Source organism: Lampris incognitus, chromosome 2, assembly GCF_029633865.1.
Source record: "Lampris incognitus isolate fLamInc1 chromosome 2, fLamInc1.hap2, whole genome shotgun sequence".
Lineage (NCBI taxonomy): Eukaryota > Metazoa > Chordata > Actinopteri > Lampriformes > Lampridae > Lampris > Lampris incognitus.
The window spans coordinates 22,741,133-22,766,132 of record NC_079212.1 but is presented as its reverse complement, the minus strand read 5'-3'; the positions used below and the strand labels follow the sequence as shown (position 1 = coordinate 22,766,132).

At 46.0% G+C, this 25,000-nt stretch overlaps 3 protein-coding genes across 3 annotated transcripts; all 3 read right to left on the bottom strand.

The window, feature by feature from the left end:
• Positions 1 to 2,965: 2,965 nt before the first annotated feature.
• Positions 2,966 to 6,037, bottom strand: hoxc8a (homeobox C8a). The gene is made up of 2 exons (XM_056302218.1): positions 5,194 to 6,037; positions 2,966 to 3,521 (listed from the first exon to the last, which is right to left on the bottom strand). The coding sequence occupies exons 1-2, from the start codon at positions 5,627 to 5,629 to the stop codon at positions 3,205 to 3,207; spliced, it is 753 nt and encodes a 250-aa protein (XP_056158193.1). The 5' UTR covers positions 5,630 to 6,037; the 3' UTR covers positions 2,966 to 3,204.
• Positions 6,038 to 10,487: 4,450 nt separating this feature from the next.
• hoxc9a (homeobox C9a) lies at positions 10,488 to 12,571 on the bottom strand. The gene is made up of 2 exons (XM_056302217.1): positions 11,988 to 12,571; positions 10,488 to 10,732 (listed from the first exon to the last, which is right to left on the bottom strand). Exons 1-2 carry the CDS (start codon positions 12,556 to 12,558, stop codon positions 10,488 to 10,490), a joined length of 816 nt encoding a protein of 271 aa, XP_056158192.1. The 5' UTR covers positions 12,559 to 12,571.
• An 8,099-nt stretch (positions 12,572 to 20,670) lies between these two features.
• hoxc10a (homeobox C10a) lies at positions 20,671 to 24,153 on the bottom strand. Its single transcript, XM_056273815.1, has 2 exons — positions 23,202 to 24,153; positions 20,671 to 20,948 (listed from the first exon to the last, which is right to left on the bottom strand). The coding sequence occupies exons 1-2, from the start codon at positions 23,935 to 23,937 to the stop codon at positions 20,671 to 20,673; spliced, it is 1,014 nt and encodes a 337-aa protein (XP_056129790.1). The 5' UTR covers positions 23,938 to 24,153.
• Positions 24,154 to 25,000: the final 847 nt, after the last annotated feature.

Genomic DNA, 25,000 nt, shown 5'->3' with positions numbered 1-25,000 from the left:
TCTCCTGCTTTCTACAGGTGCAACGCAAACGAAATGTGTCCGCCGAGCTTCCGCGTGAAAAGGTAAAAGAGGGCAGAACGGTCACGAGCCGCTGGGAGTTTTCTGTCGCGACGCAGAATTCGTTTAGTTCCCCTAAAATGACAATTGACTTGGTGCACTTCCGCTTCCCTAACCGTGGTCCACATGAGCAAACGGGGACCGTCTGACATGATTAACGCTGAAATCACAAGTGCGCTTTCCTTAAAAGGTAGGATTATACTCGCGTGCTAGTAACGATGGATGGGAAGAAAAAAATAAAAATAAAATAACGAGACTGACTTTGATTCCGCACTTCAAAAGACTTTTCATGAAACTGCCATGCTTTTGTTTTGACTTTCACGTCCGAACCCCGTGTTATTATTTCATAAGAATTTATGAGTTGATTACATGAAGTCCCCCCCCCCCCAAAAGAGCCAAGTGATACTCGCAGTCCCAACCACTCATATATGAGGTGGACCGGCGGCCCCGCCGTTACAGCACACTACTGACACATCGAATGGCATCACAGGAGTATTAGTGACGGCCAAAACAAAGCAGCTAGGAAGCGCCGCTGTTGTGTCCAGTGTGCTCCTCCATGGTGTCAGCCGGAGCTGCAGGTCCCTGTGAGAGGCAGGGCGCGGGCTCATTATTGGCCTCCATCCGCTGGCATGGGCGCACGATGCCTGTGGTAACCGCCAAACCCGCACCGTGGGAACCAATACAAACGGAACTCCTCTCGTTTCTGTTAAAAAGGCCGAGGGGATTTGTGTTTTCATTAAAACAGAATGAAGTCCCACAATGGTTGATTTTTGTTTTTCTTTGAAGTGCTCCAAATGGAAACATCACTGCGCTGGATTTCCCTCAGATCCGTCTCAGGGGTCGGGGCAGCTTTGCGGTGTATTTTACCCACATTGTTATGGCTTTTGGGGGTTTGGTGGAGGGGTAACAGAACACATCAAGTTGTGGTTTTGGTGACTGTCTACTGCATGTTGTGCAACGGTTTAAGAAGGTCTTCAGCATTTGCATCAACGGGATCTGGGCTCGTAGCGGACGAGGAGACACGGACAAGCTGCTTTTGCAATTTGGCGTGTCTTGATTTGACAGGGAACAAATCTTGTACGAGTCGTAATTATCTCCACTGATGATAATGCACCCCCGGCTTACCAATAACATGACAAACTGAACAACTAAATGGCTAAATTCATTAAGAAACGCTTCCAACCCCTCCCACGAGCGCGGAACTTGCTTATTTTCAGAGGATGCGTCACGCGACACATCCTGTGCAGAATGCGCACTGGGTGGACCGGAGTCCAAATCTCTCCATACAAGGTAAAATGGTGGTATCTACACAACACTTCGCACGTCTGGTTCATTGGATTAAATATTTTGCGTGGGGAAAACCTGCGCGTATCCGTATTCTTCCATTCCTGGACTCATCAGTTGTAGTATATAGGTGCGTCATCTGGAGAAGGGGAATAAAAAATCCATCCCACCATCAAAATGAATCTGACCAATTCAGAATGTATGACTACACATTTATTGCAATTCATGTAGTGCATCCTTGAAACAAGTCCCCCGTCATCCCGTTTCCGAGTTTCTACACATCCAAAAATTGTGGCTTTCCACGTTAAGCTGCATATCTGCATGCGGGGTGTAATGGACGGTACACGCAAAAGCCGCAAACACGTTTCTCGGCCCATCTTTCATCCCACAACAAACGCGTCGTTTCAGCCAACACGGCCTCGCATTGTTGCGTACCAATAAAAACATGGAGTGAACACGTTGTGAGCCATCTTGTTTATTTTGTGATTTTTACATCAACAACAATGGCGGAGGGGGTGGGGGGGGTTGGGGTGAGGGGGGCACACACAATTTCGTCTTTCACAGGAGAAACACCAGGAAACGAGCATACTGCTGACATCAATATATAACAAGACGTACATAAAGATTATATTCAGTGCAAAACAACTACGCTATATCACCAGCACATCAAAATAAAACGTCTTACTTTTAAAACCGTTGTAATTGTAGCAGGTATCATTCTAGCACAGTATACTGTGCGTCATAGGCAGTTTTAGTTGTTGGGGAAACAGCTTTCTATCGAGACGGAGCGATGCCATAAGTGTGGAATACAAATTCTGAAGAGGCAAGGCTCCATAATTAGGTAGTGCCGTGGTTTGCTTGGCTTTGAGCTAATTGTCTTCCCAAGACTCAATTGTCTTCAACAAGTGTATACTGTATAGTCGGTAAATAGTACATACATACATTATATATATATATATATAACTTAACAATATAAGGTAGTTATATAACACTTTCAAATTAAACCGTATGAAATCTCTATATTCAGAAATCTCTATTGCAATTTCCCCAGGTTTAGGTAGCATCAAAGGATTTCAAACGATTGCATTTCCCTGCTGAGGAGCTATACTGACTATCTCTGCCTAGTCCATTCACATGAAAACGAGTAAAATCATAAGAGTAACCGTGAGGATGATGAGGATGATGATGAGGATGACGATGATAATAGTAATAAAACATCTGTGGTTCACACATCGGGCCTGTCGGCCAATGTAAGTGCGTCGATGACGTTGAACGTTTACTATCAAGTGCCGCCTACGTTTTACTGAGAAATCCCCGGGAAGGCAGCTGTCTGAAATGGTGTCCGGGCTATTGTCTATTTACACTTTAGATCAGAAGTGGTCATGTCTTGTTTTGTTTTTTTGTTGTTGTTTTTTTTTCTTCCCGCCCCCATCGCTTCTGGGAGCTATATGCTTCAAAAGGAGATCCGTTAAGTCTTTTTCTATTCATCATGCGTTTTGATTGACCCCTTGTTACTTGTTTTAAAGGACATTAACGCTACAGGTGTGTGTGTGTGTGTGTGTGTGTGTGTGTGTGTGTATGTGTGTATGGCTAGTATCACAGAGTGGATTCTGCTTATGTTGTAATGAACTGACCATCGTTGCATGGTGATATTAGTGAGTGGGGGGGAGGGGGGGTAATTTGCGTAATATTTCATGACAACAACAACATCAGTGGGTTCCTGTCCGTTCTGGACTAAAATGAAAGGGTGGTCATAAAGTCGACCCTCTGCCTCCCTCTACCTCCTCGTCTGTTTATGGGACTTCTTTCTCTGTTTCAGCCATATAACCATAAAAAAAAGAGAAAAAAGAAGAGACCATAAAATCACTCCTTGGTCTCCTCTTTCTCTTCCGCGTCTTTCTCCTCTCCCTCTTCCCCTTCACCGTCCTCGTTGCCCTCTTCCTCCGCCTCGGCCTCGGCTTCCCCTCTCTGACCCGGAAACTTGTCTTTGTTGTTCTCCTTTTTCCACTTCATCCTCCTGTTCTGGAACCAGATCTTCACCTGCCGCTCCGTCAGGCTGAGCGCGTGCGACACTTCGATCCGCCGCTTGCGGGTCAGGTAGGGGTTGAAGAGGAACTCCTTCTCCAGTTCCAGAGTTTGGTAGCGACTGTAGGTTTGCCTCCCGTTCCGTCTTCCTGGGGCTTGGATAGAATAAAGCTGGAGGTTAGCTGCAGTGATCATGCACCCCCCCCCTCTCTCAAACATTCATAAGACCTCTCATTCATTATGCATTTTTATTTTTATTTTTCATCTTTCCCTGGATGCATATTTCCAGCCGGCCTGTTCAAATGACGAATGACGAAGTTAGGACTAAAGCCCTGTCCATCCGCTGTCTAAATTATGGGGTGAACAAGACATTTTTTTGAGTGAACTTTTTTCTTTCTTTTTTTTAAATTTGGTACGGACCTTTTTATAGCCGGCTAGACAAACTAAAAAATACGTGTTTGTCATACATAAATGGGAGCCTAGAATTCAGCTTACACTTTATAGCATTTCAATTGCCACACTTTTTCTTTTTTTGTTGTTTTTTGGGGGGGGGGGTAGCATTTATGTGTACATTTCGATGTCTGCCAACAGAACTGACAAGCTAATAGGGCCAAATCAGTGTAAATACTGCTGGGGCCAATTCTCCATTGGTTATTGGGCGAGTATGGTAAGTCTATATAGTGTCCATGCAGACATACGACCTACATATCAGGCTATGTAGGCTCTCAGTTTGCTGATGCCAAATTCCTTCCCACATAAATCCATGCAAACGTGTTGCATGGCTAGTGTTTAAACTGATATATGTGCATTAAAAAATTTAGCTTGAATGTCATTTTCCTCATTTAAAATTAGCCTTGAGCCTCTTTCAGCCATGCACACAAACACACACACACACACACACACACACACAGAGTCACAAGCAGTCACACACTGACGTGCATACACACAGAGCAACAGTCAAACGTGAAAGTGATGTAGAAACGGTGGGCAAAAGAAATGGTAGTAAACACAACAAAAAAACAGCCCCCAATATTAAGGGCAGGGGGAATGGACCAAGTTACATTTATCTCTCGGGTACGAACACACGAAAAGAAATGAAGGGAAAACATAGCAATAAACGCCACATGTGCCTGTAGTAAATGTAGATAAATATAGGCAATAGTGCATCGTGGCCCTGCACAGGATGATCCATCTGCAAAGCCTTCATGATTATGGCCATAACTAGGGGCCTGTGGTTCTCATTGCCTCAAAGCCCCTAACCCGATTTCTAGATGAGTGGGGCATGTTGTGTCTCATTGGGATAACCTCTCTGTCACTGTAGCGTGATTTCTAGTCGTGGTCCATATGGCCTGACCATGTTTTAAACTGACACGGGTCTGTTTAGCCTACAGTCCCCCCATGTCTCGTATATAACATTTAGAAATCGCGAAATATCTCATGACGCCGATAATTGGCTCGAATGAAGTGGTGTCATAAGTTGAGATGAGTAAGGTATAGTAGGCTTTCTTAGCAGCAGCAGCAGCAGCAGCAGCTCTGTCAACGTGCGTCAGAGTTGCTGGCTATCGTTAGAATAAAGCTTACATATTCCCCTATCACATTCCTTCACTTCTGGCGCTTTGTTGGTGACAAACACACACACACACACATACACACGCACACACGCACATGCACGCACGCACGCACGCACACACACACTAGCAGCAGCAGCAGCAGCAGCCCACTACACCGACACTCACGCAAACGCGCACTTTCGAGCCGGACTATCACACACACACTAAAAAAGAAAGCAACAGAAAGATGAATAGGAAATAAGGCTGTAGTGCTGACCGTGGGGTCTCATCCATGGGAACATTAGACTGGGTGAGGAGTTTTGATTTAAGTGGCCTTGTCCTTCTCCGGGGTTAGAGCTGCTCGACGATTTACAGTCTGGGTATTGCGCGAGGCTTGCGTCTTGCTGGGTACCATAAAGCGTTTGCCTCGGAAGGGCTTCGTATCCATAAAATTTCGTCGCGTCTCCGTGGCAAGCCAGCGCGCACGGGTTCTGCTGGTATCCGGGGTTGGAGATCCCCGTGGTTCCGTGGTGGAAAAAGTCCTGCACATGATGGGACGGGTGTTGAAAGCCCGGCGCAGCTGCTCCGGGTCCGTAAACCAGCGTGTGGCTACGGGCAACGCTTTGTGGAAACCTGCAGTCGTAGTAAGTTGGCTCCAGTGACTCGCCGCCTTTGTACTTGGAGAAAAGAGGGTTAACAAAATAGGAGCTCATGGTTTGGTTTGCATCAAGCAAGGGACGACTCTCTCTCTCGCAGACGGAATATGCCCTTTAAGATGACGGCAGCCTTTTGTTTAGGTCCCAACTCGCACACAGCTCAGGCAGACAAACCGGAACTAGGAGAAACGCTGCCCCTTTGGACAATCTACGGCAGCTCACTCTCTCTTAACCGCGTCTTCTCATCGGAGCTTTCTCTCAAAAGGCTTCAGTGTTTTCTCTCTCTCCCCCCCCCACCAGCTTTTGCAGGCTCACAGCCGGCTCATGGCGTGTGCTTTGAGTGTGCGTTAGCCTGTAAGGTTAAAAGCTGGCTTGCTCCAACCGGCACGGTCACAGACGCTTCCCTTTTCTTTCTCTTTTTTTTTTTTTTTAGCTTCCCACCCAACCACCCCCACCACAACACCCCCTCCAAGCACACCCACCCCCCTCTCTCCCCTCCCCTCCCTCCCTTCATCTTTCCACCAGCGGTCAGACGTGGGCCTATATACACCTTGAGAGGACCCGCACTCATCATGTCGAACAGCTCAAGAGGTTAAATATGATCAATGATGGGTTTATCACAACACACGTCCGCAACGTGGAAACTCCGCTGCAGCAGCCGCAGCAGCAGCAGCAGCAGCGAGCAGCCGAGCAACCGACTTGGGGGAAACGGTTAAAATATGTAGACAATGACAAGGGGCTGTATTTTCATGTCCGAGCTAGTTATGGTGCATAGAGGAATTGCTGTTTGCATATAAGTAATTGGTTTAGGCTATAGCCCTGATGGCTGTGCGTAAACCCTGTGTTACACACACAAGCCTATAAAACGCCCGGCAATAAATGTGGTCTATTTTTGACCTTTTGTAGGTCTCAGCGGGTTAATAGGCAATAACGTTTGAAAGTTCATTCACAGTAAAACGCTGCGAGAAGAAAGTCACTGAAAGCACAGCAGCATGACACATGCATGCATGCAAAATACACACTTATATATATATACACACACACATATATATATATATATGTATATATGTGTGTGTGTATATATATGTTTATATATATATATATATAGTAATTTGTGGTAAGACACAAAACAAAAGCAGACTCAACATTTTGTGTTTTTCTGACTGAGAAAGGTCGCGCGCCACGCACGCACGCACCACGCGTTGTTAAAAAACCGACAGACGCAAATACAAACAGCACCGATGACAACTAGCTGCCACTTACTGACCCCCCAAAATCTCCGAGGAGTCGTAGTAAATCTCCTATATGTAGGCCAGTTCATCAGATTTTACACCGGACGTTTGTCCCTAACAGTGAACATGTTCCCAACTCAGTAGCTGCGCGCGTTTTTCTTTTCTTTTTGTTTTGTTTTTTTGGGGGGGGGGTTCTTCCTTCTTCTTGGAGGGGGGAAGGTTTACTGACCGTTTTTACACATCATCGTAAAAAAAATGAAAGGCGCGGTGAGCAAATTTATAGACCGTTCACACTCTGTAAACATGCAGATGAGCCGTCATTGTTGCGCAGAACTCTGAACTGCTGTTCCTACAACAGTCCAGCCACAGGATATATCACGCACATACAGCCCCACCACGGGCTACTCACTGCGACCTGCGTGCCATCACCAACTGGGTATAAACCCCCCACCCCCATTCTGCTATCATCATTATTATAATAATAATAATAATTATTATTATTATTATTATTGTGGTTGTTGTGGTTGTTGCTGACGTTAATAACATGGTTTTGTAAATGCTATTGCAGTTGTAGTCATTATTGCTATATTTGTTTGTGTGTGTATGTATTCTATTTTTCATTTATTTATTTATTCATTTATTCTACTATTGTAGCGTCTATATGGTAGATTAAACGTCTCAAAATCAAGACTTGTTTCCGATTTTTCCTTTAAATTGTATATGGATTTAATTGGTGTTTCTATTTCTTCTTAACAACACATAAAAAGAAAATAAAAGCTACAAATAAACATGAATCGTAGATCTTGGTTTGCACGAGCCGCCGTGTGACCCCCGTAGTAACGTCACAGCGCGAGCCCACGACGGCTGAAGTCCGGCCTGGTGCGAGTTAAGGTACATGGTCTCTCACGTGAGCGTCCGTGTACCAGAACAAGCCACTTGTCCGTACAAATGATGAACGATGACCTCGGAAACGATACGGAAGCATAGCGTGACTATTTCGGGGGGGGGGGCAATCACAAGGCTGACCTGGGTGAAATAAAAAATGAAAATAAAGCCCAAATGAAAATGCCATTAATCAACATTTGCGTGGTTAATCTGTCCCTGGTGTGCCCCGACAGAAGCAGCTGACTGTACATGTCGGAGTTGTGTTTGCAGTACATAATGTGCGGTGTGTGACCAGATCTGTCATTTTGTCATCGATAGACTCCACACTGTTTTTCAGCCAAGCCACGGCTGTGACCATGTACACTGTGAGAGCTCGCTCAAAATGTGGATCAACAGCGACATCTAGTGTTGAGGTCAGTCCATGATCCTGGCCGAGCCGACCGAGGAGTAACAGGCAGATAAGATACCAAGAACGGACTCCCGAGTGTCTGCGAGTGACACGGCCTGCACCTCGCATTTATTTAACGCGATGACATTTTGGGCTGTGTGCTGGAGGAATAACTGCGGCTCTCGAAACACGATAAACAACACTTGGTGTCCATGTACCCCCGCACTCTCTCGCACACTCTTACTACATTGGGGTTTATGGGAGACAGCGCTCGTTTTGCAGCGCTTATACTTGCAAACAATAACTATTGACTTTTTTTTCTTCCTCCACATAATTGGAGGCTGATAGACCTCTCCTGTGATGAAGTGCAGGGGGGGGTGCGGCTGCCCATCAGGCAAAAGCCCCCATCAACGAGGCAAGGGTTAGGCTCCCCTTTGAACGAGTCCAGCACCAGCGTCCATTAAAACCATAAAGTAATTTAGCCCAGACGTCTAGCCAGTTAGTCGAGTTTGCTTTGTTCGTCTGCATTTGAGACAAACAGCCGAGCTCCACCGGGGCCGTAAAACTGCAGCGTGTTTTGTCCTCGCTGTGCGGAAATGCACCGGATTGGTCTTTGAAATTATAGCATCCTGTCCGTATTGTTTGCCACCACAAAAAGGCAATTTAGGCCCATACAGCCCAGGAAACAAATGCCAGACATGGGAAATTGTATCAGGCTAAATGCTCTGTAGTCATTTTGCGCAATTTCACAAGTAAGCAGACGTAATAATCGGTATCTCGGTGGCTGTAGTGAAGAGGCGGCTCTATTTAAAAAATAAAAACGCATAAAGAATATTGGATGTGTACAGGAAATGCCCCCAATACAAATTAACCCGGGAGGGGGGGGCACTGATGCTGGTGTATGACGAGAATTATTTACACTATAAAGATATAAGGAAGAAATCATGTAAATAAAGCCCAAAAATACGATCGGCCTTAAATATGGTGCAAACTACCCCATGTGTGGCCGTACTAAGCAACGTTGGCGAGGCCATAGAGAAGACTAGAGCCTGAGCTCCTGCGCGTTAAACACGAGGAAATCCTCTCTCTCGCACCGAGGCGCCAACTCGCGCTTCAGTCACTCTTTAATTCCCCCGGTCGACGAATAACTGTAAACGTAGAGGCCGGTGACGTCAGATACGCGTTTTATATGTCTGAAGTTGGTGATCAAATCCGAATAAATTGGCAAGGCGCGTGGACTGGCAAGCGCGTTACGACACGAGGTGCGAACCCTAAACTGGATTTTAATGGCGGCCTCATTAGAGCCATTACCTTACACTAAATCCTCAAACGTGTTGACGATTAAAGATTTGGGACCTCGCCGATCCGCAGCATTCACACACAGCTTCGACATTTGGACGTATCTCTCGTTACTGGGAGTCGACCACGTGTACCGAAAACACAATGATTAGGCGAAGCTAAAGGTATGAGGGGCTGATCAACGCACGCTATGGGGTTAGATGAGCGCGCGCGGGGTTGGGTGATTTCGTTGACTGTATTTTTTTCTGCACAAATCACCAAAATAAAGCCTCTTTTCCCGAAAGTGGACGTGACCCAAACGTGGCAGGCCTGCAAGTCATTCGCTAGCTATGAAACGCGTGAGTCCGGCATTTTATTTGGATGACCCTCCTTGAACGTGAACAAACTACAGCAGCCAAAAGAAGTCTGTGTTTTGCGTTTACATATATTTGCATAGACCTATATCTACAATCAGTAATTAAACTTGTGGCTACAGTCAACAACAAAAATTGTGAAATGCACAAATATAGTATACGTTAACAGCTATCTCACAAAAAAAACAAAAAAACAAAACAAAACATACAGACAGAGAAGCTGGATAGCAGATGTTGTGTTTTCTGTACAAAAAATGCTACACCTGCACAACAAATTACAAAGGAAAACAAATATTAAAGAAACATTCATAGGAACATTATAAATTATGGGCAGATGGAATTCAAAAGAATTCAAGTATTCAACCTCTCTCTCTTACTCTTCAGACAGTTTACAACGTATCTAAAACTGCGGGTTTTTTTGTTTTTGTTTTTTAATTTTGTCTTGGAAAAAAAAGAAAAAGAAAAATAATTCGCTTTCCATATTTTCAAAAAAATAATAGCAGAATGCAGCATTGTCTCCACACAACTGGGGTTTCCGTGAGATGGGAGCCGGACGGTGCGGCGAGGAGCAACATATTCAGCATCAGCATGGCCTCGATGTTAAGAGTTAGTACAAAATCCAGCAAATTGACAGACATGTGTTGTATGTATGGCTGCGTGTTTGGCTTGGTCTGTGCTGTGTCCTTGTGACGCTAGTGGTTATTGGGGGGGGGGGTTGTCTGATTGAGATGTCGTCCACACGGGCTGAACGGGTGCGATTATTGTTCTTTGCTGTCGGTCTTCTCTTTGTTCATTTTCTTCATCTTCATGCGCCGGTTCTGAAACCAGATTTTGACCTGGCGCTCCGTCAGGTTCAGGACCCGAGCCACCTCGTACCGGCGGTCTCTGGTCAGGTACATGTTAAACAAAAACTCCTTTTCGAGTTCGAGAGTCTGGTACTTTGTGTAAGGGCAGCGCTTCTTCCTTGTGGAGCGCGCGTGTATCCAGTTTGCCACTGGGTTATCTGCAAATCAACGACAACAACAACGAAGAAGAAGAAGAGGAAGAAGGAGAAGACAAAAGAGCAATGAGTACACACACCGTCAGCCATTTCAAAACTGAAACAATGACAAAACAACGCCGCTGGTGTAAAGCCGGCGGGATGTGTGTTGTGTGTGTGTGAGTGTGTGTGTGTGTTTGTGGATTAGCAGCAGGTCTGCGGCTCCATGGGGTCTTGCATGCACCCCCCACCCCCACCCCAGCATGAAGACGACGTCTAATCCCGCAGAAAGCTATCTACGTTTCTTTTAAGATTAGCTCCAGATCATTCTGGGGATGATTCCTCATCTTTTGACTACATGGGCCTAAAACTGGACTGCCTCCCGTTCTCTCTCTCCCCCCACCACCACCACCACCACCCTAACTTCTGAGTAACACCGTCGTAAAATACTCAATGCGCTTATTCGCTTTATTGGCCCATAAAACGGCCTGTGGTTCAAGCCTTTACAGGTCCGTGGTGAAAGTCCTCGAATATGTCCCCGGCATTCCTGGGGTTATTTGGGAAAGTCGTGCGAATTTGTCTGGGAATTGATGTGTGTGGGGGAAAAACTCGAGATTGCCATGCGTGATGCTGCTCCTCTGCCTCTCTCTCTATCATTTATCATGCGTGTGTAGGTGCGTGTGAGTGTACAGCCGAGGCTTCGTTTTGCCACCGATCTGAAAAGGTAACGTGTGCATGTGCCCTGCCCTGTAAGGCACTTGAGCAAAGCACAAGGAGCCGGGACCGCAATAAGCTGCGCAAGAGTACATGCGCTGATGTGCTAAATGAGATGGCAGGGAGGTCAAAAACTACGGTCGTAAAATGAAACCCATAAGGCTGTTAGCGAGAAATATCATTGAACGCAACGGGGCCCTCGGTTCTGTATATATAAAAAAAACCCCAAAAAATCCCCCATGATCTGAAACTGACGCGACGTTGCTCCCCACATACACGGGGGGCTGTGTGTATCTCGAGTCCATGTTTACAGCCCTGGTGGTTTTACAGCCCTCTATAGTAGCCTACAGCGTTTGTCTTTTTATCGCTCCTGAAGATAGCCCCCCTAGCACAGGCGATGCAGTGGACAACTGAAAGAGGGGGGATGAAAGAACGCATAGTCTCGCTTTACACAGGACGCTGGACTATATCCCTTAAGCAAATGCAATTAATAGAGCAGCATCCAGCTCCCACCACGGTTGTAAGAAAAAAAAGGGAAAACAAATTACAAGGGCTTGAAACTTACTCGGGTCTAGCTCGGGTTTCTCGTCTTTATGCTTCCCCGAAGCCTGCAGCTCCGACTCCGGAGACGGGGTGTTGTGCTGCGTCTTGTCTCGCACGTCAGCGGAGGAGCAGTAGAGATAATCCGTGTACGTGCGTCCGCCGGAGCCCAGGCACTCGCCGGCTCTGTGCTCCTGGAAGGCGTCGGTCTTTAGCCCATAGTGTCTGCCGTTCGCCGGGTAGCCATGGAAAGGCATGGCACCGGAGATCGGCTCCAGCCACGAGCGCATGTACCTCGAGTCTGTGCCTAAATGAGGTTGGTGACTGTATGGATGGTAAACCACTGATGACTGTGAGTGCACGGGGGCCCAGGAGGTAGAGAAAACGGGCGGCTTCGGTGCGAAACTACAGGACGGGTAGTCCACGCACTCCGGTACCAGGGACGTCGGACGAGGGCCGGCGGGGTGCGAAGCGGGCGCCGAAAACCGAGTCGCGATGACATCCTCGCTCTCGTGGTTGATCAAGGAGTCCACATAATAATTGCTTATGGGACCCGTGGTGGACATGTCGAAGCTCCCCGACTCTTTTACATGCATCCGATTATTATATGGAGTGTATGTGTACTTTTTTTATCTACCCATAGAACAATCAAGGCAGGTAATTATTTCTCAACGCTCCCCCGGCTGCCATTGGCTGCCTCGACAACACGTGATTATATTTACCCCCCCAAAATTGTACAGTCGATCAATGCGCGGTTTATCCGGGGGGGGGGGATGCCGATGTACATGTGTCGGATTAAGAATCGGGTCTTTTCCGGTATTTCCTCGGACACGTTAGAGGTAAACTAAACGACGATCTCTTTGTGTGTGTTGAGCATAATCGTGTGGCACTTAGCGGCTAGATGTTGTGACTGGGCGAAGCACAGCCCCTGCGAGACCAGCCTGCGTCTTAAGCCTCGCAAGGCACTATTTGACGGTGTAATCAATCCCTGTCTCGCAAAATCTCCCCCCCCCAGCCTTTACTCTTGCAGCGGATTTTACGGCATTAAAGTGTTTGTTAAATCGTTTTCATGCATTATCAAACCAGCTGCACGTAGACTGGGTGGGGTGGGGGGAGGCTTTATTTAACAGTTAAACGGGATTTACTTGGGCTACTAAGACACGGCTAATGAAGCGGAATACAGAACTTGAGGGAAATAGACAGTGAATTAAGTTTGCTGTGCTGCAAAAGAGGGCGCAAATAAACAATCCCCTGCACGGAATTTGCAAATATATGAAAAGGGAGGGAGGGGGGGGGGATTCAAATTCTTGAAAACTTGCCATAACAATGGCTATATTCAGCTAGTGGCCGTGCATGAGTTTATGTCCTTCAATAAAATTTTTACGAGGACCATTTGATTGTTCATAAACGTGTCGTTAATAAGACCGCATTGGGGTTGCTGGCTGTACACAAAACCAACATTGCATCTGAAACAAGTCTTATCAAACAGCAGTGCAGAAGACAGGAAAGAGGAGACTGCAGGGGGGGGGGGCGTCAAAAAGGCTAACGAGACCAGGGCTTTCATGGGAGGAATAACGATACTGCTATATCTAGTTGCAGTAATCCACCTTATTCACTGACGGTTCAGACAAGGATCCGGGTCCGCTAGAGCCTGCAACAGCTCTTAATGGACGGTAACGCATGCAGGCCAACTTGCAGCAAGTAGACTACCACAGGCACAGAGCACAACGTTATAACCACATGCAACACATCCATGCGAAAGGTTGATTCCTTACAAAGACTAGGATGCTGTGGCCGAGCAGCACTAAACTCATATTCACTTCATGAGAACACGCTTCACGATTTGAATTCACAGTATTGTCTTGTAGTCTTAGAAGCTACAATTAAGAAGGTTTTATGGACTTTTGAAAAATGAAATAGCATGCATTCATATGTGGCGTCGCATAGACAGAAAACGGACCAGTCCAAAATCCATTTTGAAATATTGCCCCGAAACACTACGCATGCTTCTTTTCTTTTTTTGCACGTTATTTTTCCTTTTTTTTAAAACAATTTGCCTTGATTATTTTTCTCCAAAGCAGTCCTGCACTGGGTTGCCCCTTTGCTTTGTCATTGCCACGAGTATCACGTGACGCTACTAATTAGACCGGGTCGGTGAGCTAAGTTAAGAGGGGAAAGGCAGTATGTTTCCCCATCTGACAAATAAGGCAATATTTTATGACATAAAGGGAAACACAATATATGATATGTGTGCTGGGGCTTATTGCTGTGTTTTTCGTCATGTCTGCTGAGTTCACTTCCCACCATGAAATGTAAACGTCCAGACGGCAGGACCTTTACCCCGTTAGCGCCTGCGTTGACCACAGAAGGCCTTGTGGGAATTGAAATATATTTCCAACGATAAGCAGATAGCCGTAATACGATTTGAATGATCGGTGCCATATCCTGGATCGCATGATGAAATGTTTGTTTATTTATTTATTTATTTCTTCTGCAGATTACAGGCTCTGAAATACTGTGTGCAAAACATCGAGGGGGGAAAATAGGCGTGCAGTAATTTGGTGACCTTTTTATATTTTGCGTTTTTGTCTTGAGATTGTGCGGGATGAGGGGGAAGAAGAGTTATAACGTTTATTTTTCCACATGCACGTGCTAAGCTGACTGTCTGAGGCGCTCCTCTGTCCATGCACGAGTGCTATAATAAACATATTACAAGATCTCATCTGCTGCTATGGTTTTTTTTTTGTTTGTTTGTTTTTTTTTTTTGTTGTTTGGTTGGTTTTTTTTTGTTTGTTTTTTTTGCACCCTGTCTTGTAACATTGTTTTATTTTTCTTAACGCAAGTGGAGTCGAGCAGCATTTCGAGGCTCTCATAGGCAACATATTGTCTGATTTGACACACAGAAGGTCGGGCGGTATTTATCCGCGTTACTTTTGAAACACCTCTGTTGTTTTATGGTGAAGCCCCTCTGCGGAAAACAAGACGGCGGATGGTGCATCAAGAGGGGCAACTACCGACCAAATACTCTCATGCGAGGCCTTCGCCTTTCATTTGGTGCAAAAAGCGACGGAACGATATTACCCTACTAATCCGCCCCATGCCGGAGCCAGGCCTTGAAATCCACCATAAACAGCTTTTCGAGAAACAACGCAGGAGGCCTGTGAGTTTAGCGCCAATACGCACAAGCCTGTGAAACAGCGGCGCGATCCTGACGTTTCCAAACGTAGATTCCCCTCATGTGCAGGATTAAACTGCCTATTTTGGGGGTCTATATCTTCTGCTTCTGCAGCAACCAACCACCGTGCGCTTTAGACAGGGACGCGCAGGACTACAGGGAATCCGCATCTCGTTATATCTGCACCGGCAGTCATGGTCCTGGGGTAGCCCTGATCCAAAAGCCCATGTTTATTGAAAACAAATGTGCCTATGTTCATGTTTAAGCCACATGCGTATCAAAGTAGTGTGTATGGTGCAAAAATGCAAATGAACCCAAAAATATTGGTAAGCTGTAACAGACGCACGAGGGGAGCCCGGACTTGGCGCATACATTACTGCTCGCGCTTAATCAGAAGTCTTAATCTTCATATTGGCTGTAATTACGTTGTAAATGCGCGAGAGGTACACGGTGCCAAATGCTACTGTATAAAGTTTTGCAGTGGATGTTGATTTGTTTAATGTCATTTATCACACGCTCGGAAAACGATATGATAAGATATGAGCTCGCGCCTAGCCGACACTGCAGTAACGCTTCACCTGTCTCGCGATTAAGGGCGTTAATTACTCGCCGGTTTCCGTCGTGATTGGTTGAAGGGAATTATCACGAGACGGCGAGTGATTTATGCGGCGTATGTTGACAGTTAGGTTTTATGGCCTCACATTCTCTATTATTGATCATAAAGCCCCGCAATGCTCTGTATCACATACGGCGAGACGACGGATGAGTACAGTAGATTTGGCCATGAACGCGCAGATGACAAAGGTCTGCTCTCCCTCTCTCTCTCTCTCTCTCTCTCTCTCTCTCTCTCTCTCTCTCTCTCTCTCTCTCTCTCTCTCTCTCTCTCTCTCTCTCTCTCTCTCTCTCTCTCTCTCTCTCTCTCTCTTCTCCCGCACATAAATACGCACGCACCCACGAACGCACGCACCCCAAATTAGCCGTTAATCTGAGAGAAATAATTGGCCGGAGTAATTGTTTGTAATGGCGCGTAAAAGGTTGACCGGAGCAGGCGGCGCTCTTTGTTCTGCCGGGGCACCACGCGCTGCGAGCAATCAAGGGCGCTCGCGAGCTAACTGGACGCATCCGGACCAGATAGCCTAATTAGAAAGACCCATTGGTAGGCCATGTCGAAAAGCCCCGTGTGTTGATGTATTGATACAAGATCATTGGGTAGAGCTGTCCCATTTATGGGAGGTTTTGGTGTGAGGGTCTTCGCTACGTTATCAGAGATTTCACCTTTTTTCTTCTTCTACTTCTTCTTTGTTTTTTAGTTTTGCATTGGTGTCACACTAAAGAAGAAGCTGCGGGGCAGCCATGCACATTTGAGGGGCTGTAGTTCTCCAGTATGAACAACAAATCCACGTCCTCCCAACGTGCTGTGTAAATGACATGTCCAGGAGATGCCGCCTGGTAATAATAACTATACTGTGCGACGCTATGGGTGCAAAAACAAAAACACTACACAGCCTATTTTTGTTTTTTGTTTTTTTTGTCCATTATAAAGTCCAACGATCTTCTCGTTATAAGAAAAGCACTCCGTACTACCATAATTTAAACACAATTTAAAAATCAGCAATTTATTCCCTAAGCCATCTGTCGCATATTCGTCTTTAATAATTGACATTTGTCATATAGCTGAGCCCTCGATAACAGTTCAACACCTCGGTTGGGGTGTTTTCTGAAGAAAACCCAATTGTGTGATTGTGTGTGTGTGGTGTACACACACACACACACACACACACACACACACACACACACACACACACACACACACACACACACACACATACATACATATATATATATATATATATATATATATATATATATATATATATATGGCACTATACGATACTTGGTTTTCCACATCAGTGCTAAAAAATGCTGTCAGCATATTTGTTTCGTGTCTGATCATGCCAGTGGCAGCAACAAATCCCAAGCTGTCCCAAAGCAGGGTGGCTCTCTAAAGCTTTCCCTTCCTGCTCGCCACTACAAAGTGAAACCAACAAATGACTTTATGTGTATATGGTTTTAGGGTGAATCTGTGCCGCAGCCGCAGCCCTCTGTGCCCTCGGAGGGCTGTGTTTCCACCGCTGTAAAGTCTTTGTCAGGGATGCATTCCACGGGAGACAGCCATTCACTGAGCTGAATGAAAGTGACTTTGGATTCCAGACTGTCTCTTCCGGTTGCACCAGTGCTAATGGGAGGGGTTGAGGGTGCGGAACAAGGGGGGGGGGTGGCAAGGGAAGCTAAACACTGAACTCCGCTGGAAGAAACGGACGTTTACTGCGCCGTATGAAGACAATAATCAATAATTCACTTGGATGGATCTTTTGTCTTCTGCGGAGGAGTCCCCAAGTCTAGGCATGCACTCTCGGTTTCTGCAAGATCTAAGTGCAACATCATCATCATCCCCCCCCCAAATATTTACTGTTGACAAATGCAAACATGATGCTGCAGCTTGCTGTGTGTCAGAAATGCTAGCCATGCTAATCACTCATACGGCGTGTTCATATTAGTTTAAAATATTATAAATCATCTTATACGTGCCGGCGATTTTAGCGCAGTTGTGCAGGCTGCGCGAGTTTCACCGGGACGATGCTGCCGTGTGAGAATTTGATAATGTTGCAAATTATGCAGAAATGAGGAAATTATTTTCCGTTATCTCATTACGCTAAATGCGTCCTAAATGCCAACCTGGTTGGCGCACGTGCGTCAAGGAGCGTCACGGGCCTGTAAAATCAAAAAACCGTGTCCTATGTGCAGCCTTCCAATACAGATACACATCAGCCAATATTAGGATATATATATATATATATATAAACAAGACTTGCAGAAGGCTACACATACATCACTTGGGAGACATGTGGCCACACTGACTGCTCATCTTCGGCGACAACGTGAAACTACTACGCAATATCATTGCAGCTAGCTGTTGGTTGAGATGCTTGCTTATATAAAAACACGATATTTTGTGATTTACTCATCTGCTTTTATTTCAGTATTCAGTTGTAAACATGAGAAGAAGACCCCCCCCTAAAAAAAAGAGAGAAAAGAAAAACGCAGACACTGCCTGCAGGCAGACAAAGCTTGGATGCACTGAGGGCATTATCCGTCCTGGTTTAGTTCAAAGCTATGGAAATGTTATGCAAACATTCCTCTGGTTTTCCGTTGCTCATCAACGTGTCACATCAGTGATAAATAAAGGGAACGTTGCACATCTGTCTGCCAGTCCTCTTATCTCTCCATCTTATTAGCTCCCTCTTTCTTCCATTACTCAATCTAACAATTCATCCATGCATGCTTCCATCCATCCATCCATCCAGCTCTCTTTCAACCCCCCCCTCTCCAGCACACCCCCCTCTCGCTCCCTTCTTCCATCGCCTCCAGTCTCCGCTAATTAGTATCGGGTAAGTTTTCAAATCGATAAGCTGCAACACAAGCGAAGCCGCGGCAAACGTAACCAGAAGCCGGTGACGAGAGGCGACGCAGGCCGCTCTCAACTTTACCCCATGTTGTTTATAACCCATTCTCTCCCTCTGTGAGAGTCAGGGGCGTTTTACAGCCCCGCCACAAAAATAACAGCAAAGAAAACGTCCCCGTCCACGCTATTACACATCAGTTCATTTACAATGCCATTTGCGGTGACTTCGGGGTGCCTAGGGTGTAATTCAAACGGAAATTGTGCCCTTGATGAAGACGAACTGACGTAATCAAGGCAGTTTCTTGTTGCCGAGCCAGGAAGCGAATCCCAACAACATGAAACTACCTAAACCACGCTTCAGCTGCGCGCGACGGGGGGAGATCCGTGGAAAGGACGATCTATACAACAGCAAGGGAGGATCTTACCGTGTGCCCTAATTACCAAAAGGCGAGTACTAACCAAAAATAAATAAAAAAAGCAAACAATATCTTGTTTTCATGTTGCTAAAAATAAAACCACTTTCTCGGCACTGTCCAGCACAACTTTCCTAACTCAGAATATCTTGATTTGTTGTTGATCGAAACAACACCAGCGCGTGTGCGTAAGCCTGTCAATCACAACCTTATACCTATCGGAATCTCTCCGAAGGATTGTCGCTTGCAAAGCATGACTATGCATGAACATATTTCCAACAGGAAAAAAAAAGAAACAACAGCACAAACAGGCCTAAATGTTTTCCCAGCAGTGACCTAGAACATATTCCAGAATGTTTCCCGTGCAGCCAATACTCTTGAAAAGCAGCCAGCCACGCGCTGCCTAAATCACTCTGCAAAAACACATCCAATCAATGCAGCCGGCGCTAGATGCAGAGACGAGCACTAAGCGTGTCACGACAGCTGTCAAGCAAGCTCCACTGACAGATGTGGCATACCTTCCAAAACATAAAAGACCACCAAAAGATGCATCCTACCTTCACCTCTTCCTGCAGCCCCCATTCCGGTAAATGTGTTTATCCACGTGCTCGCTGTAACGATTGCTATTGTTATCGTTGTTGTTGTTGTTGTTGTTGCTGTTGTTGTTGTTGTTGTTGGCGTGGTCGGCCGTTGTCGCCCTTGTTTATCCACCATCGTTCCCCATCTCTCGCTTCCCATTGAGCCTCCATTATCCCGGGGAGGAAACGGCCGCTGCCTCCAGGAGAGCGCCTCGGCGGGTCCAGCACATTGCAGTCTCTGCTGTGTGAATTAGCCCTCCTCCACACACCTTTAAACGCATCTTTACTGCTGCAGCACATTATATTTGCAGATCATAAAATCCACCCCCAACGCTTTCCAGGGCGAACCTGACATTAGAATTTTATGACCTTGACTTACTGTGGTCACCTGGATAATATTTAAATCAACGTTATGGTCTCTCACTTCTATTAAAAGTGCCAAGATCTCCCTCTCTCATCTGCACTTTGTGTCCCTCCCTCTCATTTTTACCAGTATGCCAGGAGATAAGCAGGGGAAGGACAAACTTTGTACTGTCTTTCCATTTCCCCTCCTTTTATTGTTTTGGAATTGTATGCCATGACACGGGTCGTTTTTGTGCATGCAAATTGCACTACTATGTACAAGCAGGACACATCGACGAAGAAGCTCTGCAAGGGACAAAACATCAGCTCGACAAAAAAATTAGGTTGCTTACATTTCAAGAGTAGCATAGAAAACTATTACAGATCGCCTGCTCCTCGCATTGTCTTTGCAGAGCAAGATGGCATATGGCGCCCCGCTGTTCACTGTTCCAAGTGCTGCAGCCAGTCAGCCTAATGTCTTGTAGCCTGCAGGCTGCCATTCTTGTATTTCTTGTATTATTTAAGAAAGGCACACGTGTGTGATTATATATGTATGGCAGGGTGTGTGTGTGCGTGTGTGTGCGTGTGTGTGTGTGCGCGCGCACGGAAGAGAGAGAAAGAAGAGAGAGAGAGAGAGAGAGAGAGAGAGAGAGAGAGAGAGAGAGAGAGAGAGCGGGAGGGAGAGAGAGAGAGAGAGAGAGGACGAAAATGTGTGAGTCTGTGGGGACAAAGGCTGTTCAGGTGTAGTTGTAAACTGCACTGTGCTCCCTCTCTCGGCTCTCCCTGTTGAGCTTCTTGAGCTTCATGCGCCTGTTTTGGAACCAGATTTTGACCTGTCTGTCGGTCAGGTTAATACTCCGGCTAATCTCTAGGCGGCGCTCCCGAGACAGATACATGTTGAACAAGAACTCCTTTTCCAGCTCCAGCGTCTGGTGCTTTGTGTACGGACACCGTTTCTTCCTTCCACTTTTGGCTTTTAACCAGTTCCCCGTTGTCTTTTCCTCGGGTAAGCCATCTGCCGGAAGAGGAAGAAAAAAAGAAAAGATGCAACAGTAAACAGCCTGTCTGTTCTGAGTCCAGCTCCTCAGCTGAGGAGGTGAAATACATCTTACTGTGCAGCGCTGAAACGTATACACCCTAAATGCACAACCCAGTCTCAACCCTAGATCCAAAAAAAAATTGATTGGAAATTGGAAATTTTTGGCTTTTCAGACTGAAAAATACCCCCCCCCCCCCAAAAAGTACAAGATTAAAATAGTGCAAGATCCCTAATCAGCAGTATTGCTGCTTATTAGCAGCTCGCATCGCTCGCAAATTGCTTTTTTTGTGTGTGATCTATATCCACAATTAGATGCAATTAAACTCAGGAGTAAAAAGCAAATTCCTTTGTGTAAAATTTTGCTATCATGGCTGCAGAGCGGAGCCAGATTAAATCCGGGAGCTTCGGCCCCTTAGCAAATAAATCTGAAATGAAAGTGATAAACCTCACGTGAGACTTCCCAAAACGTTAAAGTGGAAAAGCAAAAAAAACAAAAAAAAAAACAAAAAAAACACTTAGATGATGGGGGGGGGGGGACACCGCTGCAGCACGCGTCCCCAGCTAATTCCTTGATTAGACGGCGGGCTCTGGGGTACAATATCCACCCCCTTGGACAACCGGGACGCAAGTTAGTTAACAGTAATAATTAGCTTAATGTAGAGACCCGGTCTGAGGCGCACTTTTAATCATTAGGAAAACATTTAATTCTGCGATATGGGATTAACAAACACGCGCGCGCACATTTATACACCACGCATTCGTCGCACGCGCGCACGCACACACACACACACACACACACACACACACACACACACACACACACACACACACACACACACACACACAGAAACAAAAGAGCGGTGGAGCCTATCACGCAAATGGGGAGAATAAAATAGTGCGGAGGAACATGCTAGTCGCCATGTAAGAAGCATGTATCGTCATCCATAAATCAGATTAAACCAGTATACACAGCAACACAACGAATGAAAGCTTGCCTTTCACAAAGGCAAGTGCAAACAGGGCTGTGCAGGGACACAGTGTGCACTGTTAGATGACGCCTACGCCACGTTACAGAGGCTTGTGCTGTTAAAATGATAACCAAAACCACCACCACCATGCGTAAAACACTACCAAATATAATTAATAATAATATTAATAATAGCAGTGGTGGTAGTAGTAATAACAATAATAACGACAACAATAATAATGATAATAATATAGCTGTTATTAATCACAATAAGAGTTTCAGAGAAATCATTTTAAAACAGTTTAATTTTTGTCTTATAGGCTATACATAGCATATCAGTGTACCACAAGGAAGCAGGCTTTTATTTTTTTAAATACTTTTCACCAAACTGGCAGAACATGCTCATCTAAAACAGCGCGTGAAAAGGCTAATTAAAATCTCCCACTTGAAGTTTGCAATATTTTCAAGGAATTGTTTTAGGCTGCGTAGGCACTTCATCTGATGGGGTGTAATTACATATAACTCGTTCATCCTTTTCCGGCCCCCTTTGCACATCATGCTAATGTTTTGGGTTTTTTTTTTTTGATCAAATAAATCTGCAAATTGAATAGTAAAACGGAGAGAGGTTCCCCGTGGTCTAATAAAAGACGAGGCGTCACGACAAAAACACAGATTTCCGGCAGTAAAGCAAACCCGCGGCTACAATTTCACGTTTGGTCTTATAAAAAATAAAAAAAATTGATGCGTAAAATAGCGCTCTTAAAAAGAGGTTAGGGGTAGTAGCCTCTCACAATCTAAATGGCTCGTGTGTGTGTGTGTGTGTGAGAGAGAGAGAGAGAGAGAGAGAGAGAGAGAGAGAGAGAGAGAGAGAGAGAGAGAGAGAGAGAGAGAGAGAGAGAGAGAGAGAGAGAGAAAGGGAAAGGGACGGAGTGTTTATTTCAATGATAACTGCCCATCTCACATTTTCATAAATAGAAAGGTGTTGAATGCCATGCACACTACGAGGCCTGATGCGCGAGGCTGTCAAATTCCCCAGCGTGCCTCCGGGATGCTCAGCCTGCACCGCATCGCCGGGCAGCTCACACACAACACAATAATACCGCAGTTACGTAGAGAAATGTGCAACAATTTGGGGCGAAACATTTTTTTTGGCAAATGCACGTGCTTTGTGCGTGTGTGTTTTTGTGTGCACGAGCGCACGTGCGTGTGTTTGTTGTGGGGTAAAGGTGGGGGTGGTGAGGGGGGGGGGTTGGGAGAGGTACCTTTCAATTCCCCGTCGGAGTTATCGGAACAGCTGTCCGTCTTGGCCTTCTCCTCCTTCCTGCTGTCTTTTTCCTCCCTCTCTGAAATGTCTCGCAGTGTCTTTCGGGCCGACCTGTTACAGTCCACTGTTGATTCTGCTGCTGCCGCTGCTGCTGCTGCTGCTGATTCAACAGATGTCGCCAAGTGGGTCAGAGCAAAGCCAGAAGGGAACTGGTCGCCCTGCTGCGGTCTCTCTCCGTTGTACACCTGGGTCGCCTGGAAACAGTCGTCCGCCGAGACAGCAGTTTGCTCAGGCCGGCTGCTATTGTCCCCCAGCCGGATGTAAGTGGCCGGCTCTGTTGTCTCTTTAGGCCTGCCACTGTCCTCCTGATAAAGGCAACAAAAAGACTCCTCTTTGACGTTACCCGCTGGAAACGAGCAGGGCTGTAAACAGTGGGCAACAGGTTGCTCGTCCCTGCTAGTTTTGGAGCCCATACCCCAAGGAGGCGGCTGTGTTGACAGGCAAGGCGCATCCTGGAAGGCACTTAGTGGCGGACCACTCGGAGGGACTTCGTCTTTTTTGGACAGGGGGGATGATCCAAGCTTTCCAATGTGTCTCATCATTGAGTATCCGTACTCCGTATGGATGTACATCCCGGGGTTGCTGGAATAACCCTCACCCCTGAAAGAAGATGATCCTCCCATTAAAGAATCCATCAGGAAGGCACCGGGTGCCATATTATTCGGGCATGACATCTTGCTTTGACAACACTGGCCTCTTCTAAGCTACACCGGTGGCAGACTGCGGCTTTCCTCCAGGACAATATGGACAGTAGGATGCTGACATCTTTTGGGGGGCAAAAATATCAGTAACATAATTATGGATGCTAGGAGACATGTCATGTGATTTTCAGACCAATAGCGGCATGGAAGTGGCCTTGATGCTCCAGACTCTGGTGACGTCAGCGCGGTCAAGTTGGGAAGCGGAGGGGCTTTTGCGTGGAGCAAGGGCGCCATCTAGCCAGCGCAGGGGGGTAAGGACAACAGGGCCTGCGACGGGGGAACAAAGGACGGCGGGGAAGATTTTTCAGCCACCTCCGAGGCGTTTGAAGAATTTTTATTTTTTTTTTAGCTCTATTGAGGTAAACCACTTTAAAGGTTTGGATAGAAAATGGGAGAAATCTGTTTCCATTTTCCCCCCTTCCTGACTTCAAGAGCAGCGTCGGCGAAATCATCGACCATTTGTCCTTAGATATCCTGTTGTTTTGGGGTTTTTTTGTGTGTGTTGTTGTTGTTGTTGTTGTTTTCGGCGAGCTGCACTTTGTTGTTGTCGCTGTGTGCGTAGAACGGTAAGGCAAATACACATGTTTTTAATCGTTAGACTGAACCAAAGTGAGGCCATGTATTTTATTTTTTAACACAGTTCTGTTAACACAGCCTCTGTCTAAATGCAGGGGTGTAGCTCGGTCGAAATGCCCCTCGTGCGTTGGGCTATATCTAATTATAAGCTAAATATATAGCGAAACGAATGATGGGATGAGGGACCACCGTGTTAAACGCAGCATCTCTCTTCCATTCTCATCTCCGTGCGAGCGAAAAACTTGACCTCGGCCGGAAGTTTCGTGTTGACCTTCGGTTTTTGTATTTTCCTTGCACGAGCTTACGACGTCTGCAAAACAATAAATAAATAAGCACGCAGCAAAAAAATAACTTTCACCAAAGGCTAATTATAAATGCAAATTTAGCCTATTAACACTGTGTATATTCTTAATATTTGTAGGATGAAGCTGATCGATGAAGACATTTTTGTGTGTGTGTT

Bases quoted from the DNA above. Each gene is read 5' to 3' on its own strand.
- hoxc10a (XM_056273815.1), bottom strand. From the start codon at position 23,937: ATGTCATGCCCGAATAATATGGCACCCGGTGCCTTCCTGATGGATTCT. The intron at 20,949-23,201 runs GTACCTCTCCCA...CTCTTCCGGCAG, and splicing joins CTCCGACGGGGAATTGAAAG to ATGGCTTACCCGAGGAAAAG.
- hoxc9a (XM_056302217.1), bottom strand. From the start codon at position 12,558: ATGCATGTAAAAGAGTCGGGGAGCTTCGACATGTCCACCACGGGTCCC. The intron at 10,733-11,987 runs GTAAGTTTCAAG...GTTGATTTGCAG, and splicing joins GAAACCCGAGCTAGACCCGA to ATAACCCAGTGGCAAACTGG.
- hoxc8a (XM_056302218.1), bottom strand. From the start codon at position 5,629: ATGAGCTCCTATTTTGTTAACCCTCTTTTCTCCAAGTACAAAGGCGGC. The intron at 3,522-5,193 runs GTCAGCACTACA...ATTCTATCCAAG, and splicing joins CCCATGGATGAGACCCCACG to CCCCAGGAAGACGGAACGGG.